Genomic DNA, 17,714 nt, shown 5'->3' with positions numbered 1-17,714 from the left:
TAAAAAGCAGAGTTTTTCAGATGTTAATTTCACCCTGTATTGGCCTGAAAACCAACTTGGCCAACTCCCAAATTGGCCATCATACATTGGAGCAGGGTGGAAGGCTGGGAGCGAGATGACACCATTTGGGTTTTTTTTTTTTTTTTTCCTGGGCCTGGAAATAGTTTAACTATGATTTTTAGATAGAAAAGGTCCTCTGTGAAGAGAGCCAATTCTAAGCAAGACAAATTATGCTAAACAAGATTCTATAGCTTTCAGCTTCTGAATTTTTCCAAGAAGTTTACTTAAGACTGGCTCCACTACGGATATAAACCAGCAACCTTGCAGTTGCAGGCCTTATCCCTTTTCTACTATGCTAACAGGCCACTTGCAGTAAGGGCAAACAGAAAGCATTTTTAAGTTATATTTTGGATGCAAATTTTGCAACCTGAGGTGGTGTGGCCTGCCTGAAAGCTGGGCAGGACTGGCGGCCAGGAGAGGAAGGGGGAGAGAAATGCTTTTCTGTCAGTTTAAAACTAAGCTCACAGCTATGGGCCAGCTGCAATTTTCTTGCTCCTGTGGCTTTTGGTCACCTTGATACAGGGACCCTAAAAGACATTAAATTTCTCTTTCCCTTCTCTTTCTCTATTTTTGTATGAGCCAGAGGAACAAGTGGAAGGGGTCAAGAGTGAGGATAGGATTCCCCTAAGAAGCCCAAGAGGGACTTATAATAGGCCTTGTATAGGTTTAGTGCTGCTCAGGTGTGGTCTTTTCTTAAATGACACCTGGTGTCTGGTGGCCTTGGGAAAGCTGGAAAATGACAAAACAAATGAACTAGGAGGTCCACAGGGTGTGAATTTTGTATCCACCACAGCGAAGAGTTGGCAAGAGATCTGCCAGTCTGTTCTTTTTAAGCCGTGACACCCTGCCTGCCAGCAGTCAGGGTGGTGCTAAAAAAACTGAATAGGGTGGGCTTCAGATCACTGGCCATAACAACACTTAATATCCTTTTGACAGAACAGACAATTATTTTGTTTCCACCCCAACCGGCCAAGAAGAGTTGGCAGTTTTTTGTCTAGGAGTAGATTTCCCAGGACAGAAAAAAACTACACCCAAGTTGTAGCAGGCAGAATTTCCTTTTGGACATCAGAAAAGGGAAGGCATGTCCTAAAAAGGTTGAGGGAGGAGTAAGTGGCTGGTGAGAGGAAAGGAAATTATACCCTGCACGGGCAGAAATACTCATGTCCTGGAGGGGGTGGCTGAGAAAACTTACAGGCTGCAATGATTATAAGAAGAAAGAAAACAAAACCAGATAGGACTAGAGCTATTTGCCACATGGCAGAATCAGAGGAAGTGAGGCGTCTGTAGTAGTAGAACAGAGTTACTTCTAGGGGCATGAATTCAATAAAGGTCCCCTGCAGCCAGTGATCTGTTACCCACTGTAGAATATCTTTCACTCCAAGGGAAGCAGGTCTAAACCACTGTATATCAGCCAACAGGAGTTTAACAAAACTGGTAAATTTACAGTAAAGACAGAATCACATACAGGATTGACAGACAAAGGATGAGTGTCCACTAGATGGGAGACCAGTCTGATGCCTGCCCGGCCATGTCCCCGGAGGGATCTTTCAGGGGCGTCTTGGCTAAGGTGTAACCATATAACCCCTGGGCCTGGTCACCTCAGAACTTTTGGTCCTGAGGTGGATCACTGTTATGCGCTATGATGCTCCTGTGGAACTGCGGGTGAAGGCTCACACAAGCCCCGTAGCCTTCCAGCCATGGGACTACGTATATACACACTCACACTCTCATTCATACAGAGGTTATGGAAAACAACCAAAAACTAATACCAGAGCCTCCACACAATCAGAGGTTACGGAAATACCAGAGTCTCCGCACAATCAGGTTACGGAAACACCAGAGCCTCTGCACAATCAGATTACAGAAACACTAGAGCCTCCACACAGAGGTGACAGAAATACCACAGCCTCTGGCGATGTCTGGGGAAGGCTAGCCTGGTCAGAGTTGCAATGACTGCGTCCAGTCCCCTGACTCAGGCCACAGGCACAGATGGACCGGTCCCCAGATTTCAGACCCAAAACAGACTTACCTCCAGAGGTTTCCAGGACCCTGAAGGAATTTGAGGCAAATGTTGGCTGAGTGATCGCTTGTCCGTGAAGGGGCTGGAACTCTGGGGCCTTGGAACATCATCAGGGGGCGCCTTCCACAGAGATCCCTGAGGCGGGAGCGGCTGCCTGGGTGAGGTTCTAAGGGCTTTTGTCCAGGTGATGGAGGAATATAAATAATAATCTCACTGGGGCCTCCAAAATGTAATATCGGATTATATGTAAAAATTAACACCAAGACAAAAATATGCCAAATTTCAGGGTCTTTATTGCCAGCAGCCATGGAGGACTCATGTCTCTCCAACCCGTGGCTCTGAGCTCAGGGAAAGCAGGGTTTTTAAGCTGAAAAACCATATCCTGGTTTTAGGACCAAAAGGGTGAGGGGATGCAGGCCAAGCAGCTTCACAGAAGCTTATTCTAGCAGTTACTGATAAGCAAAGGCAAGCAGTTTTACATAGTGGGCATTTTTCAAAGCAAGCTAGCTGTTTTTATTTACAGAAGCCAAGGTCAGCAGTTATTGCAAGGAGAATGGGGCTGCAGTTACAACTTATTTTTAGAAAAACGGCTTTATCTTGTATAAAATAGCATTGCTCAGGTTCTAACTCTAAGCCAGCTATAGCACAATAGTCTAATCATACAATATATATATTATATAATGTAGTCATTGGAGATGACTGCATAGTTTTTTTCTTTCATTCTATTAATGTAACATTGATTTTGTATGTTTCACTATTCTTTGCATTCCAGGAATAAATTCTACTTGATTGTGTAGATCCTTTTTTGTGTATAATCCTTTTGATGTGCTGTTGAATTTGATTTGCCAGCCATTTGGGCAGGATTTTTACATCATATTTATTAGGTATAGTGGCATATAGTTTTCATTCCTGGTGGTGTCTTTGGGTTTTATATCAGGGTGATGCTGGTCTCACATAATGAGCTTGAAAGTGTTCCCTCCTTCCCAGTCTTTTCAGAAAGATTGGTGGTAATTATTCTTTTAATTTTCTCAGGTCCTGGGCTTTTCTTTGTTGCGAGGTTTTTGGTTACTGACTCAAAGTCCAGATCTACTTACAGATATGTTCAGACTTTTTAAATTTTTTTATTTTTATTTTTTGAGCTGGTTTCACTCTGTTGCCCAGGCTGGAGTTTAGTCGTGTGAACTCTGCTCACTGCAACCTCCACCTCCCAGGTTCAAGTGATTCTTCTGCTTCAGCTTCCAGAGTAGCCGGGATTAGAGGGATGTGCCACCATGCCCAGCTATTTTTTGAATTTTTAGTAGGGATGGGGTTTCATCATGTTGGCCAGGTGGGTTTTGAACTCTTGACTTCAGATGATCCACCTGTTTCAGCCTCCCAAAGTGCTCAGATTACAAGTGTGAGCCACTGTGCCTGGCCTCAGTTTTTTTAGTTTGTTCATGAGTCAGTCTTGGATCACCATGTGTTTGTATGAGTTTTTATCAGTTTCTTCTAGGTTCTCCACTTTCTTGGTATATTCACAGTATTTTCATGATGCTTCTATTTCTGTGGCATTGGTTACAATATTTCCTCTTCTAATTTTAGAAATAATGTTTAACATCTTTAATTGTTTTGGATCTTTTTTTTAATTCGGCTAAAGTTTTTCACAGCTCTTGTTTCTGTGTTTGTTTTGGCGTTGTTGTTGTGTTTTTGTTTGAGATAGGGTCTCTGTCACTCAGGCTGGAGTGCAGTGGTGTGTTACTGCTTTCTGCAGCTTCAACATCCCTGGGTTGGATGAACCTCCTGCCTCAGTGTCCTGAGTAGCTTGGATCACAGGCACATGCCACCACACCTGGCTAATTTTTCTACTTTTTGTAGAGATGGGGTTTTACCATGTTGCTTAGGCTGATCTCGGACTCCTGGACTCAAGTGATCCCACTTGCCTCTGCCTACAGAAGTAGCATTACCAGGGCCAGCTTTGGTTTGTCAATTTTGTTTCTTTTTGTTTTTTGTTTTCTAAAAGCAACCGTTAGGGTTTTTTTTCTTCCTGTTTTTTCTCTTAATGCCTGCTCCAGTCTTTTTTTTTTTTTTTTTTTTTTTTTTTTTTTTTTTTTTGTACTTTGGGTACTGGAGTACATGTGCAGATCATGCAGAATTGTTGCATAGGTACATACGTAGCAATGTGGTTTGTTGCCTCCATCACCCCATCACCTATATCTGGCATTTCTCCCCATGTTATCTGTCCCCAACCCCAACCGACCCTTCTCTGCCCCCCGCCCCCTGAGTGTGATGCTCCCCTCCCTGTGTCCATGCCTTCTCATTGTTAAACACCCGCCTATAAGTAAGAACGTACAGTATTTGATTTTCTGTTCTTGTGTCAGTTTGCTGAGAATGATGGTTTCCAGATTCATTCATGTCCCTCTAGAGGACATGAACTCAGCGTTTTTTATGTCTGCATAGTATTCCATGGTGTATATGTGCCGCATTTTTCTTGTCTAATCTTATCAGTGGACATTTGGGTTGGTTCCAGCTGTTTGCTATTGTGAATAGTGCCTCATTGAACAAATGTGTGCATGTGTCATTATAATAGAACAATGTATAATTCTTTGGGTATATGCCCAGTAATGAGATTGCTAGGTAAAATAGAATTTCTATTTTTAGGTCCTTGAGGAAGCACCACACTGTCTTCCACAATGGTTAAACTAACGTACGCTCCGACCAACAACGTAAAAGTGTTGCTTCTCCACATCCTCTCCAGCATCTGTTGTCTCCACATTTTTTAGTGATCGCCATTCTAACTGGCTTGAGATGGTATCAGTGTGGTTTTGATGTGCATTTCTCTAATGACCAGTGATGATGAGTGTCATCTCATGTGTTTGTTGTCCTCGTATATGTCTTCTTTTGAAAAGTATCTGTTCATATCCTTCGCCCAGTTTTGAGTGGGCTTGTTTTTTCTTGTAAATCTGTTTTAGTTTTTTGTAGTCTAGATATTAGCCCTTTGTTAAATGAGTATATTGCAAAAATTTTTCCCCATTCTGTTTGCCAGTTCACTCTAACTATTTTTTGGTTCGCTTTGCAGAAGCTGTGAAGTTTGATTAGGTACCATTTGTTGCCAATGCTTTAGGTCAGGCATCCCCAAAACTACGGCCCGCAGGCCGCATGTGGCCCCCTGAGGCCATTTATCCAGCCCCCCTCTGCACTTCAGGAAGGGGCACCTCTTTCATTGGTGGTCAGTGAGAGGAGCACAGTATGTGGCGGCCCTCCAAAGTCTGAGGGACAGTGAACTGGTCCCCTGTGTAAAAAGTTTGGGGACTCCTGCTTTAAGTGTTTTAGCCATGAAGTCCTTGCCTCTGCCTGTTCTGAGTGGTTTTGCCTACATTTTTATGGTGTTAGATCTTATGTTTAAGTCTTTACTCTATCTGGATTTAATTTTAGTGTCAGGAAGGGGTCCAGTTTCTGCTTTCTGCGCATGGCTAGCCAGTTTTCCCAACACCATTTATTAACAGGGAATCCTTTCTGCATTGCTTGTTTTTGTCTCTTTGTCAAAGATCATATGGTGTAGTTGTGTGGTGTTGCCTCTGAGTCCTTTGTTTTGTTCCATTGGTCTATATCTCTGTTTTGGTACCAGTACCTACTGTTTTGATTATTGTAGCCTTGTAGTATAGTTTGAAGTCGGGTAGTATGATGCCTCCCACTTTGTTCTTTTTGCTTAGGATTGTCTTGGCTATGCAGGCTCTCTTTTGGTTCCATAGGAAGTTTAAGGTGGTTTTTTCCAGTTCTGTAAAGCAAGTCATTGGTAGCTTGATGGGAATAGCATTGACTCTGTAAATTACTTTGTGCAGTATGGCCATTTTCACAATACTGATTCTTCCTAACCATGAGCATGGAATGTTTCTCCATCTGTTTGTGTCCCCTTTCATTTCCTTTAACAGTGGTTTGTAGTTCTTCTTGAAGAGGTCCTTTACATCCTTTGTTTGTTGTATTCCTAGGTATCTTATTCTCTTTGTAGCAATTGTGAATCGGAGTTCACTCATGATTTGGCTCTCTGTTAGTCTGTTACTGGTGTATAGGAATGCCTGTAATTGCTGCACATTGATTTTTGACTTTGCTGAAGTTGCTTATCAATCTGAGATTTTGGGCTGAGACAATGGGGTCTTCTAAATAAACAGTCATATCGTCTGCAATCCAGACTATTTGACTTCCTCCTTTCCTAATTGAATACACTTTTTTTTTTAATCTTGCCTGATTGCTCTGGCTAGAACTTCCAATACTACATTGAACAGGAGAGGTGAGACAGGTCATTCTTGTCTACTGCCAGATTTCAAAGGGAATGCTTCCAGTTTTTGCCCATTCAGTATGGTATTGGCTATAGGTTTGTCATAAATAGCTTTTATTATTTTCAGCTGTGTTCCTTTGATACCTGGTTTATTGAAAGTTTTTAGCATAAAGTCCTGTTGCATTTTGTTGAGGGCTTCTCTGTATCTATTGAGATAATCGTGTGGTTTTTGTCTTTGGTTCTGTTTATGTGGTGAATTATGTTTATAGATTTGCATATGTTGAACTAGCCTTGCATCCCCAGGATGAAGCCTCCTTGATCATGATGGATAAGCTTTTTGATGTGCTGTTGCAATCAGTTTGCTAGCATTTTATTGAAGATTTTTGCATCAATGTTCATCATGGATATCAGCCTGAAGTTTTCTTTTCTTGTCGAGTATCTGCCGGGTTTTGGTATCTGGATAATGTTGGTCTCATAAAATGATTTGGGAAGGATTTCCTCTTTTTTCCCTTTTTTGTATTGTTTGGAATAGTTTCAGAAGGAATGGAACCAGCTCCTCTTTGTACATCGGGTAGAATTCGGCTGTGAACCTGTCTGGACCTATACTTTTTTTGGTTGGCAGACTATTGCTGCCCCAACTTCAGCTCTTGTTATTGGTCTGGTTACTGGTCTGCAAATGTCCATGAACTTATCCATTCTTCAGGTTTACTGCTTTACGTAATTAGAGTTGTTTATAGTAATCTCTGATGGTAGTTTGTATTTCTTTGGAATCAGTGGTGATACCACTTTATTATTTTTTATTACATTTATTTGATTCTTTTCTCTTTTATTAATCTGGCTAGCGGTCTGTCTATTTTGATCTTTTCAAAAAAACCAGCTCCTGGATTGATTGATTGATTGATTTTTGGAACGGTTTTTTGTGTCTCTGGCTCCATCAGTTTTGCTCTGATCTTAGTTTCTTGTCTTTGGCTCACTTTTGAGGTTTTTTGATCTTTTTCCTGTAGCTCTTTCAATTTTGACAGTAGGGTGTTGATTTTAGAGCTTTCCACACTTCTCATGTGGGTATTTATTGCTATGTATTTTTCTCTAGACACTGCTTTAAATGTGTCCCAGAGATTCTGGTACATTGTATCTCTGTTCTTGTTGGTTTCAAAGAACATCTTTATTTCTGCCTTCATTTCATTGTTTATACAGTTGGCATTCAGGATCCAGTTGTTCGGTTTTCATGAAGTTGTGCAGTTCTGAGTTTGTTTCTGAATCCTGAGTTCTAATTTGATTGCACTGTGGTCTGAGAGACTGGTTGTTATGATTTCCATTCTTACGCATTTGCTGAGGGGTGATTTACTTCCAATTATTTGGTCAGTTTTAGAGTAGGTGTGAAGTGTTGCTGAGATGTGGGGTGGAGAGTTCTGTAAATGCCTATTAGGTTTGCTTGTTCCAGGTCTGAGTTCAAGTCCTGGATATCCTTGTTAATTTCTATCTCATTGATCTATCTCACATTGACAGGGGAGTGTTAAAGTCTTCCTCTATTATTTTGTGGTAGTCGAAGTCTCTTTGTAGGTCATTAAGGACTTGCTTTATGTATCTGGTTGCTCCTGTATTGGGTGTGTATGTATTTAGGATAGTTTAGCTCTACTTGCATTGATCCTTTTACCATTATGTAATGCCCTTCTTTGTCTCGTTTGATGTTTGTTGATTTAAAGTCCAGAGGCTAGGATTGCAACTCCTGCTTTTTGCTTTTATTTATTTATTTATTTATTTTGGCTCTCCTTTTGCTTGATAAATCTTCCCCCTATCCCTTAATTTTTAGCCTGTGTGTGAGATGGGTTTCCTGAATACAGCACACTGATGGGTCTTGACTTTTTATTCAGTTTACTGGTCTTCTGATTGGGGCATTTAGCCCATTTACATTTAGGGTTACTATTGTTATGTGTGAATTTGATGCTGCCATTTTGATGCTAACTGGATGTTTTGCCCATTCGCTCAAATAGTTTCTTCATAGTGTCAGTGGTTTTACCATTTGGTATGTTTTTGGAGTGGCTGGTGCCGGTTGCTTCTTTCAGGAGCTGTTTGTAAGGCAGGCCCAGTGGTGATGAAATATCTCAGCAATTGCTTGTCTGTAAAGGATTTTATTTCTCCTTCGCTTATGAACCTTAATTTGGCTGAATATGAAATTCTGGGTTTAAAGTCCTTTTCTTTCAGGATGTTGAATATGGGCCCCCACTCTCTTCTGGCTTCTAGGGTTTCTGCCGTTACAGGTCCACTATGAGTCTGATGGGCTGTGGGTAACCAGGCCTTTCTCCCTGACTGCCCTTAGGATTTTTCCCTTCATTGCAAGCCTGGTGAATCTTGACAATTATGTGCCTTAGGGTTGCTCTTCTTAAGGAGAATCTTTGTGGTGTTCTCTCTATTTCCTGGACTTGAATGGCCTGCCTTGCTAGGTTGGGGAAGTTCTCCTGGATATTATCCTGAAGAGTGTTTTCCAGGTGGAATTCATTCTGTCCGTCACATTCAGGTACAGCAATCAAATGTAGATTAGGTCTTTTCACATAATCCCATATTTCTTAGAGGCCTTGTTCATTTCTTTTCACTTTTTTCCCTCTAATCTTGCCTTCTCGTTTTATTTCATTGGGTTGATCTTCAATCTCTGATAGCCTTTCTTCTGCTTGGTCAATTTGGCTGTTGAAACTTGTGTATGCTTCACAAAGTTCTTATGCTGTTTTTCAGGTCCTTCAAGTCATTTATATTCTCTAAGCTATTTATTCTTGTTAGCATTTCGTCAAATGTTTTTTCAAGGTTCTTAGTTTCTTTGCATTGGGTTAGCACATGTTCTTTTAGCACCAAGAAGTTTGTTAATTACCCACCTTCCAAAGCCTGTTTCTGTCAGTTCATCAGACTCATTCTCCATCCAGGTTTGTTCCCTTGCTGGTAAGGAGTTGTGATCTCTTGGTGGAGGAGAGGCGTTCTTGTTTTTGCTGTTTTCATCCTTTTTGCACTGGTTTCTTCCATCTATGTGGCTTTATCTACCTGTGGTCTTTGTGGTTAGCGACTTTCAGATTGGGTCTCTGAGTGGATGTCATCTTTGTAGATGTTGAAGCTATTTCTTTCTGTTTCTTAGTTTTCCTTCTAACAATCAGGCCCTTCTGCTTTAGGACTGCTGGAGGTCCACTCCAAACCCTGGGGATCACCTGCAGGAGCTGCAGAACAATAAGGGTTGCTGCTGCTTTCTACTTCTGTTTTCTTTGTCCCCTGCTTGCCTGGGGATCACCTGGGGGTGCTGCAGAACAATAAGGGTTGCTGCTGCTTTCTTCTTCTATTTTCTTTGTCCCAGAAGGGTACCTCCCAGATGTCAGCCTGAGCTGTCCTTTATGAGTTGTCCCTTTGGGTATAGGGGGGTCAGGGAGCTGTTTCAGGAGACAGTCTGTCTGTTATAGGAGCTCAGATGCTGTGCTGGGAGCTCCGTTGTTCTGTGCAGAGCTGCTGGGCAGGTATGTTTAAGTCTGCTGCAGCAGAACTCCTAACTGCATCTTTTCCCAGGTTCTCTGTCCTAGGAAGGTCAGGCTTTATTTATAAGTCCCTAACTTGCTGCTGCCTTTTTTCATAGATGCCTTGCTCAGCACAGAGATAGTCTAGTCACAGTCTGCCAGCAGAGGCATTGCCGAGCTGCGGCTGGCTCTGTCCAGCCACTGTGTGAACGTCCTTGAGGTGTTGTTTATAGAGGTACAGTTACAACTGCCTCAGTATTGGCTAACGCCCTTCCCCACACGAGCTGGACCCTCCCAGGTCCAGCTGTGCTTGCCGTAAAACTCTTAAATCCAGAGCGTTTCAGGTGGCTTGTTTTGTTGGGGTAGTAACCTCTGAGCTGTTATCACCTGGCTTCCTGTCTCAAGCCCCCTCCGTTTCAGTTGAATGGACAGCTCTGTCTCCCAGGCATTGCAGGCACTAGTTGGAACGGCCGTCCAGATTTGTGTGGGTTTCTGTGCGCCAACCTGAGGCACTGGCTGAAACAGCTGTGCTGGAAATCTCCTGGTCTGTGTGCAGTGAATACTCATTTGGAGATGTGATCACTTCCCCTCTGTGTAGTTCTTGCTGGTAACTTCGCTCCGGAGCTGTTCCTATTCAGTCGTCTTGGATGTTCTGTCCCCTTTTTTTTTGAGACAGAGTTTTGCTCTGTCACCCAGGATGGAGTGCAGTGGCATAGTCTCTGCTCACTGCAACCTCTGCCTCCTGGGTTCAAGCTATTCTCCTGCCTCAGTCTCCCGAGTAATTGGGATTACAGGCACCACCACCACACCCAGCTGTTTGTATTTTTAATAGAGATGAGGTTCACCAGTTGGCTAGCCTGGTCTCAAACTCCTGACCTTGTGATCTGCCCATCTTGGCCTCCCAAAGTGCTGGGATTACAGGCTTGAGCCACCACGCCTGGCCCCCTCCAGTCTTTAATTTTCTTCCTTCTGCTAACATGGGTTTATTCCGTTCATTTTTTAGTTCTTTGTGAAGTGGTCAGGTTGTTGATTTAAGGTCTTTCTTCTTTTGTAACATTAGCATTTTTGAGCTGCCTTGTCTTCGGTGCACGTTTTTGACTTGCAGTCTATTTTGTTTGACCCAAGTTAGCCCTGTTCTCTTTTGGTTACCATTTTACCTGGAACATCAGCTTTAGCTCTCCACTTTCAGCCTATGTGTGTCCTTAGATCCGAAACTGGTCTCAGTTTATTTTTTGTAGAGACAAAAAAAATAAAACAATGTTTCAAATTATTTCTCAGTTTACTTTGTGTGTCTTCCATGGTTCTGTTTGTTCTTTTTTTTTTGGCAGGGTGGGTAGGGGGAGATAGAGTCTTGTTCTGTCGCCTGGGCTGGAGTGCAGTGGCCCAATCTTGGCTCATTACAACCTCCGCCTCCTGGGTTCAAGCAATTCTCCTGCCTCAGTGTCCTGGGTAGCTGGAATAAAGTGATGTACACCACCATGCCTAGCTGTGATCCACTGCAGTAGGAAATTGTGTTTTCATGTACTGCTTTGTCCCTAACCTTCCTGTCACCTCAGATTTTAGGACTTGGGGTTAGCTTGCATTCGAGCTTCTCACAGAAGACCGAACTCAACCAATCTTCTCTGTTTTTCATCTTTTTGTGCATCACGAACAGTTGCTTTTCAGCACTTTCTGTTTTTCTGATTTTCTTTTCAACAAAGTGTAGACATGTTTCTTTAAACCCATTCCTGCCAGGTGTGGTGGCTTATACTTGTAATCCCAGCACTTTGGGAGGCTGAGGCAAGTGGATCACCTGAGGTCAGGAGTTGAAGACCAACCTGGCCAGCATGGTGAAACCCCGTATCTACTATATATACAAAAAGTAGCCGGGCGTGGTGGCACATCCCTGTAATCTCATTTACTTGGGAGGCTTAAGCAGGAGAATCACTTGAATCCAAGAGGTGGAGCATTCAGTGAACCGAGTTTGAGCCCATTGTGCTCCAGCCTAGGCAACAAGAGGGAAATTTGTTTGCCTCCCTACCCCCTAAAAAAGATTCCTTTCCATTCTTAATTTTGGTAAACACATTTTCATTATTTGATTGATTTTTTTTTAATCCAGCAGGTCACTACAAATGTGAGCTTCTTGTTTATTTACATTAGTTTTGTTCTGTTTTGTTTTTGCTTTTGTCCTTGTAGACCAGGCGTCCCCAAACTTTTTACACAGGTGGCCAGTTCACTGTCCCTAAGACCATTGGAGGGCCACCACCTACTGTGTTCCTCTCACTGACCACCAGTGAAAGAGGTGCACCTTCCTGAAGTGCAGGGGAGGGGGGGGCAGATAAATGGCCTCAGGGGGCTGCAGTTTGGGGACACCTGTTGTAGACCCTTTCAAGGCAGTAGTACTGCATTCAGTTTGATGCTCTGTTGAAGGTGGTCTTCCTGATCGTGGAGTCCGAGTTGCTTCCATGCCAGACAGTACATGTAAAGTATTGTTAGTAAGATCAGTACGTGGTAAAGATGATTCTGCCTGGCCTTCTCAGGTGGTGTACATTTATCCAGACGGTGTGAATTACAGATTTTAAGTTATTAGGAAGACATGATTGTTTTGGGCTCCTGTGTTTGTGAGGTTTTTGCCTTTAGGATCCAGCTAAGAGTGGGAAGCATCACCTGTTAGTTTTCACCCAGAGACTGAATTCGGGGCTTTAATTTCTATTCCATTATCTCTGCAAGGCCATCAAAAAGAAAGTCTCACAACAAAAGTCAACATTAAGTTCCACTCAGTCTGTTTTCCTGAAGTGTCTGATAGTCAGACATAAAGAACAGAGCTGACATATTCAGGAATTAGAAAATAGTGATTCTTGTGGAGGGTCTCCGCTTTCAACCTACATTTACTAATGTGCTGTAGTATGGGTATCATTCTAAATGTCAAGGGCTTTTTTTTGGAACTTAACGCACTTTGAAAGAATCAGCGTTTTCATCAAATGAAAGCTTTTCTTCACTTTTTTTTTTTAAATTGCATTTCAGGTTTTGGGGTACATATGAAGAATGTGCAAGATTGTTACATAGGTGCACACATGGCAGCGTGATTTGCTGCCTTCCTCCCCTTCACGTATATCTGGCATTTCTCCACATGGCTCTCTCTCCCCAACCTTTCTTCACTTCTAGAAGCAGTGACAAACAAGGGAACTGAAGGAAGTGTTACTAACGGTTTGAATTTTACCAGGAATAACTTAGCTTTGTTTTTTCCCTGTGCATACTACGTCCATAGTGTTCCCACATAAGGACTCTGGAAAACGAACTAAAAATCCTTTATACATCTTTTAATTGACATAAGCATTGCAAGGCATTTCTGCTACTCTTGCCCCTCAAGTACAGATTTTCTTTTACAGGAGGCTGTGTATTTGTCTTGAGCAAAAAACATTAAGTTTTCATTGACATTTCATCTTACTCCTTTTTTCTAGGATCATCTTCTGCTTGCCAGCTAGATCAAGCCCTTTATTTTGTTTTTATCCAGATCTTCCTTAAGTCTGCACTAAAGTGTAGTATACAAAAGTTTTTTGTAACTGAGGGTGTTGGGTGCTGCTCACTTAACTGTCTTCGCGATAGTTGCCACCAGGGCGCTAAAGGATTGGCCAAGTATGCTGACCCAAGAAACAAAATCTTTTTTCCTTATCTTTCAGATAGGGGGCTATGGTCATTTTCTTGTGACTTACCTGAATATTAGTGTCATCCATATCATCTGCAATAAATGTAATACCAGAACTTACACAAAAAATTATGTTGACTTTCAGTACAGTTGCTAATGCCTTTTAATTCCTGTGGCTTCCTACCATGTCAAAACACATATATCCACCTGGCCCTGGATTTCTGTTAAAAATCTGTGTTTTGGATCAACTAATATATTTGTGGTAGAGAAGGTCAAACTGCAGAAATCTGTTTGATCGTTGTCATACAGGGCAGTTTTTACCTTAAAAGTCATTGTAATTAGTCCAGGCGCAGGAGCTCACACTTTTAATCTCAGCACTTTGGGAGGCTAATGCAGGCATATCACAAGGTCAGGAGTTTGATACTAGCCTGGCCAATGTAGTGAACCTGTGAAACCCATCTCTACTAAAAATACAAAAAAATTAGCAGGGTGTGGTGGTGTATGCCTGTAATTACAGTTGCCTGGGATGCTGAGGCAGGAGAATTGCTTGAACCAAGGAGTGGAGGTTGCAGAGAACAGAGATGGTGCCACTGCACTCCATCCTGGGTGACAGAGTGAGACTCCATCTCAAAAAAAATAAATAAATAAAAAAGATAATTGTAATTTTCTTGAAGCCTAGAGCCTCATCTTTTTAAGAACCTCAGATTGAGTTGGTTGCCTCTCTTTCCCATCAGTTTTTGAGATATTAATAAGTGTAATGTTTGTGCCCTTGACTTATATGTTATAATTTCAACTCTTTTAGGCTAGGTTACAAGTTTGTATTTTGTTTTTTTGGCTTTAAGACAGGGCTTTATTCTCTGGCTTTGGTGGTGTATCTTCACATAAAAAAGAGGACTTGTGGCTGAGTCTTTATTAGCAATGGTTTGAGGGAAAGATTTTCTTAAAACATGCTTATTCTGTGATAGCTGATTCTTAACAAGGTGGCTTGTTCCCTATATAATATACTTACATTAGACGGTTATGTCTTCCAAAAGTAACACTAGATATCTGTAACACTAGATATATGTAACAATTGTATTCTTCGAGGGGCCCCCGGACAGTCCTCAGCGCATTGGAAGAGTCCCCCTCTAAAGACTGGATTAGCTAGCTGTCTAGTTAAAGGCCTTTTGTTATTGTCTAGTATCTCTCTGATAGCCTGAATTTCTCCAGTTCTCCCTCCCTCTTGGCCATACCACCTACCCAGTGCTCTTCCATGACATCCTTGTTCACCCCAAAACTATTATTTATTCAACCTTTGACAAATTATTGTTGGACATACACTGCACAGTAAGCTTATGATTTGAAAAAACCTTAGGGATTTGCCTTAAAATGCTGACTGCAATCTGATTCCCAAATAGCATTTATTTACAGTGACAAAAGTTCTTGGAAATCACAATTTTGGAATGATGCTCTATTATTATTATTTTTTTTGTCCTGGTGAGCCCATCTGTGTTAGTTGGTTTTAAAGACGCAGGCCCGTCTGGTTTTAAAATGACTCCTCTCCTGTTTATTTTCCTTTTCCTCTAGGCAATATGTGTATGGTGATTGGTGGAGCCAACCTCGGTCGTATTGGTGTGATCACCAGCAGGGAAAGACATCCTGGTTCTTTTGATGTGGTGCATGTGAAGGATGCCAATGGCAACAGCTTTGCCACGAGGATTTCCAATATTTTTGTCATTGGCAGTGTAAGACTTTAAACTTTCTTTACTCCTTTTTAAGAAAACTCACCCTAGAAAGCCTAAAGACCTGCATCAACTACTGATGTTTGTCTGTTTTTTCTTCTTCCTGTGTTAAGATTCACAGAATGCAGCAAGCTCTCTATTTAGAGTCTCGGAACAGAACAGGATTAGATCTAGAGCCTTGCGCCTGCCTCTTGAGGTGGTCTGCATGTGAGATGCCAGCACTGTCATGCAACAAATAAAGTTAAATACGGCCTTGCAAATTTTGCAGGGTTATACCACTGGTATGGGCTAGATTAAGGTCACTGGCTCCAATCTGGTTGTGCCATGCCCCCTTACTTTTGTGAGTGAGTTTGCTAACCCCTCAGAGACTCCATCATTTACCTCATCAATAAACATGGAGTTGTATAGTCAGCCCATTTCTCTTCTCAGTACTGAATTATAACACCTCAGTTTATACCTTTGAAATCAGGGAAGTGAGTAAATACATGTTTAAGCTTAAAGTTCAGTAAAGATAATGAAGGGGAGCTGACAGTTCTCCACTTCAAAACTGAGAACCTGAGATTAGTGGCCTTTCCTTTAAAGATGCCATGAAAAACTTGGCTGGTTGCCTCACATAAAATAGAAGCAGAATATCTGTATTTAGCAGCTCAACAGTGGGGAGTAGGAAGGACTGTGAAAGACAGATAACCTCTCAGGAAACATGTATAAGAAAAACTTTAGTTTGTTTTAAATTTTATTTGGTGGTTTTCTTTGTATTAGCTCCCTATATAAGAAGGTACAAGCCATCTATGTTTTGGTGGGATGTTTTTCTCTTCTCCCTTTCTTTCTGTACTTATTTCATCTCCTTTTCAATTGCAGGGCAATAAACCTTGGATTTCCCTGCCCAGGGGAAGGGGCATCCGACTTACTATTGCTGAAGAGAGAGACAAGAGGCTGGCCACCAAACAGAGCAGTGACTAAGTTGCAGTAGTAGTGCATCTCTTTTTCTTTGCACAAATAAGCAGTAAATTCTTGTTTCGTAATTTTTTTTTTCCTTGTTGTGGTTAATAGTTGGGTTTGAATTTTACTTATGATTTTGGCACAAATAAACAGTGGATTCTCCTTTTTTATTCCACAAATAGTGAATTCTTGTTTCCTAATGTGTGTTTTCCCCCTTGTGATTGATTAATAGGGTTTGGATTTTGCCTGTGATTTTGGCACTATCTTAAGCTCTCTAGGAATAGCACCTATACTCCTCTGACCCTCCAGGAAATAAACATTTGCTTCCTTCATACATGTTATGTATACCATCTCTGGGCACAGTGATGGAGTAGCATCACAAAATCAAGTACAAAAAGCATATGATACTTCTGGTTACCTGGGAGAATGAACATCAGTTGAAATCATAGAAGAAACAAGTGTTTGTGTTAAATAGGGAGTTAAATTTTTCCTACTTTATCGGGGTTGTGCTTTTTGTTTGTTTTCTTTTTTAATTGTTTCCCCTCCTCTTTTCCTTTGCTTATAGAACTTACCTCACAGTTCTTTAGGTCAGAAGTCTAGACTCTGTCAGAAAGACTGAATTTTTTGTGTCTGGAAGCTGTAGGGGAGTGGCTTAGTTTCTTTACTTGTCAACATTGTCTGGGGAAGGTCTTAGTTTCTTTGCTTGTCCACGTTATTGGCAGAAATTCAGATCCTTCTGGCTGTAGGACTGAGGCCTATTTCCTTGCTGACTGGCAGCTGAGGGCTGTTCTCAGGTTCTGGAAGCCATATGCACTCTTTGCGTAGAGGTCCCATTTCTCCATCTTACTTAAAGCCAGCGGTGGCAGATCAGGTTCTTTGCATACACTGGGTCTTTGGTCTGTCTTTGACTTGGTCAAGAATTGTTCTCCACATAAAGGCCCACTGGGGTAATCTGTTTTTCTCACAGATTGGCTATTTACAGAATCATTAGGTAGTGCTTTTACCAGAAACCATTGTGACTGAGTTCTGCTTGGCCCACTGGGCTTGTTCTGCCCACTTGGCATAGCAGGCTGTGCTTGACTTACGCTACCAGCCTGGATTCTACACCTGCCATGGACAACTCAGGCATGGAGCAGTGTGGGGTGTGTTAGCAAGCATTCGATCTGACCACAGTACAGTCACACACATTGGTTGCTGCCGCAGGGCAGGCAGCTTCTACAGTTTGCCCTGGCACTACAGACACAAATCACCATGCCCAGAAGTGGGATAACAAGTTTTTCTGTGACCCCAGTGCTCCTCTCTGACAGGCTCTCGACCCTAGAGGGGAGTGGATGGAGATGTAGAGGGGACAGAGTGCTTCCAGGATTGGGTCAACATTGCTTGCTGGTCACATCATAGATCCTGGAGACACGGTCCTAGGAGGCTCCGGCAGAGCCAGGCATACGTCTCTGTGCAACTGTGATAAACATAATTTTATTTTTTGAGATGAGTCTCAGTCTCACCCAGGTTGGAATGCAGTAGTGCAGTCTTGGCTCCTCTCTTCAACCTCCCCCTCCTGGGTTCAAGTGATCGTTTGCCTTTCAGGCTTCCAGGTAACTGGGACTACAGACAC

The 17,714-nt window shown here is 42.1% G+C and overlaps 1 protein-coding gene across 1 annotated transcript in view; it reads left to right on the top strand.

Annotated features, from left to right (window-relative positions):
* Positions 1 to 16,358, top strand: part of RPS4Y1 (ribosomal protein S4 Y-linked 1) — a 34,594-nt gene extending 18,236 nt beyond the window's left edge. The window contains exons 6-7 of the mRNA XM_074392376.1: positions 15,009 to 15,166; positions 16,022 to 16,358. Coding sequence (XP_074248477.1) covers positions 15,009 to 15,166; positions 16,022 to 16,123 — 260 coding nt within the window. The 3' untranslated portion in view covers positions 16,124 to 16,358. The remainder of the gene's footprint in view (positions 1 to 15,008; positions 15,167 to 16,021) is intronic.
* Positions 16,359 to 17,714: the final 1,356 nt, after the last annotated feature.

This window comes from Saimiri boliviensis, chromosome Y (genome assembly GCF_048565385.1).
Source record: "Saimiri boliviensis isolate mSaiBol1 chromosome Y, mSaiBol1.pri, whole genome shotgun sequence".
Lineage (NCBI taxonomy): Eukaryota > Metazoa > Chordata > Mammalia > Primates > Cebidae > Saimiri > Saimiri boliviensis.
The sequence above is the reverse complement of the archived record's forward strand: the minus strand, read 5'-3'. Positions and strand labels throughout refer to the sequence as shown.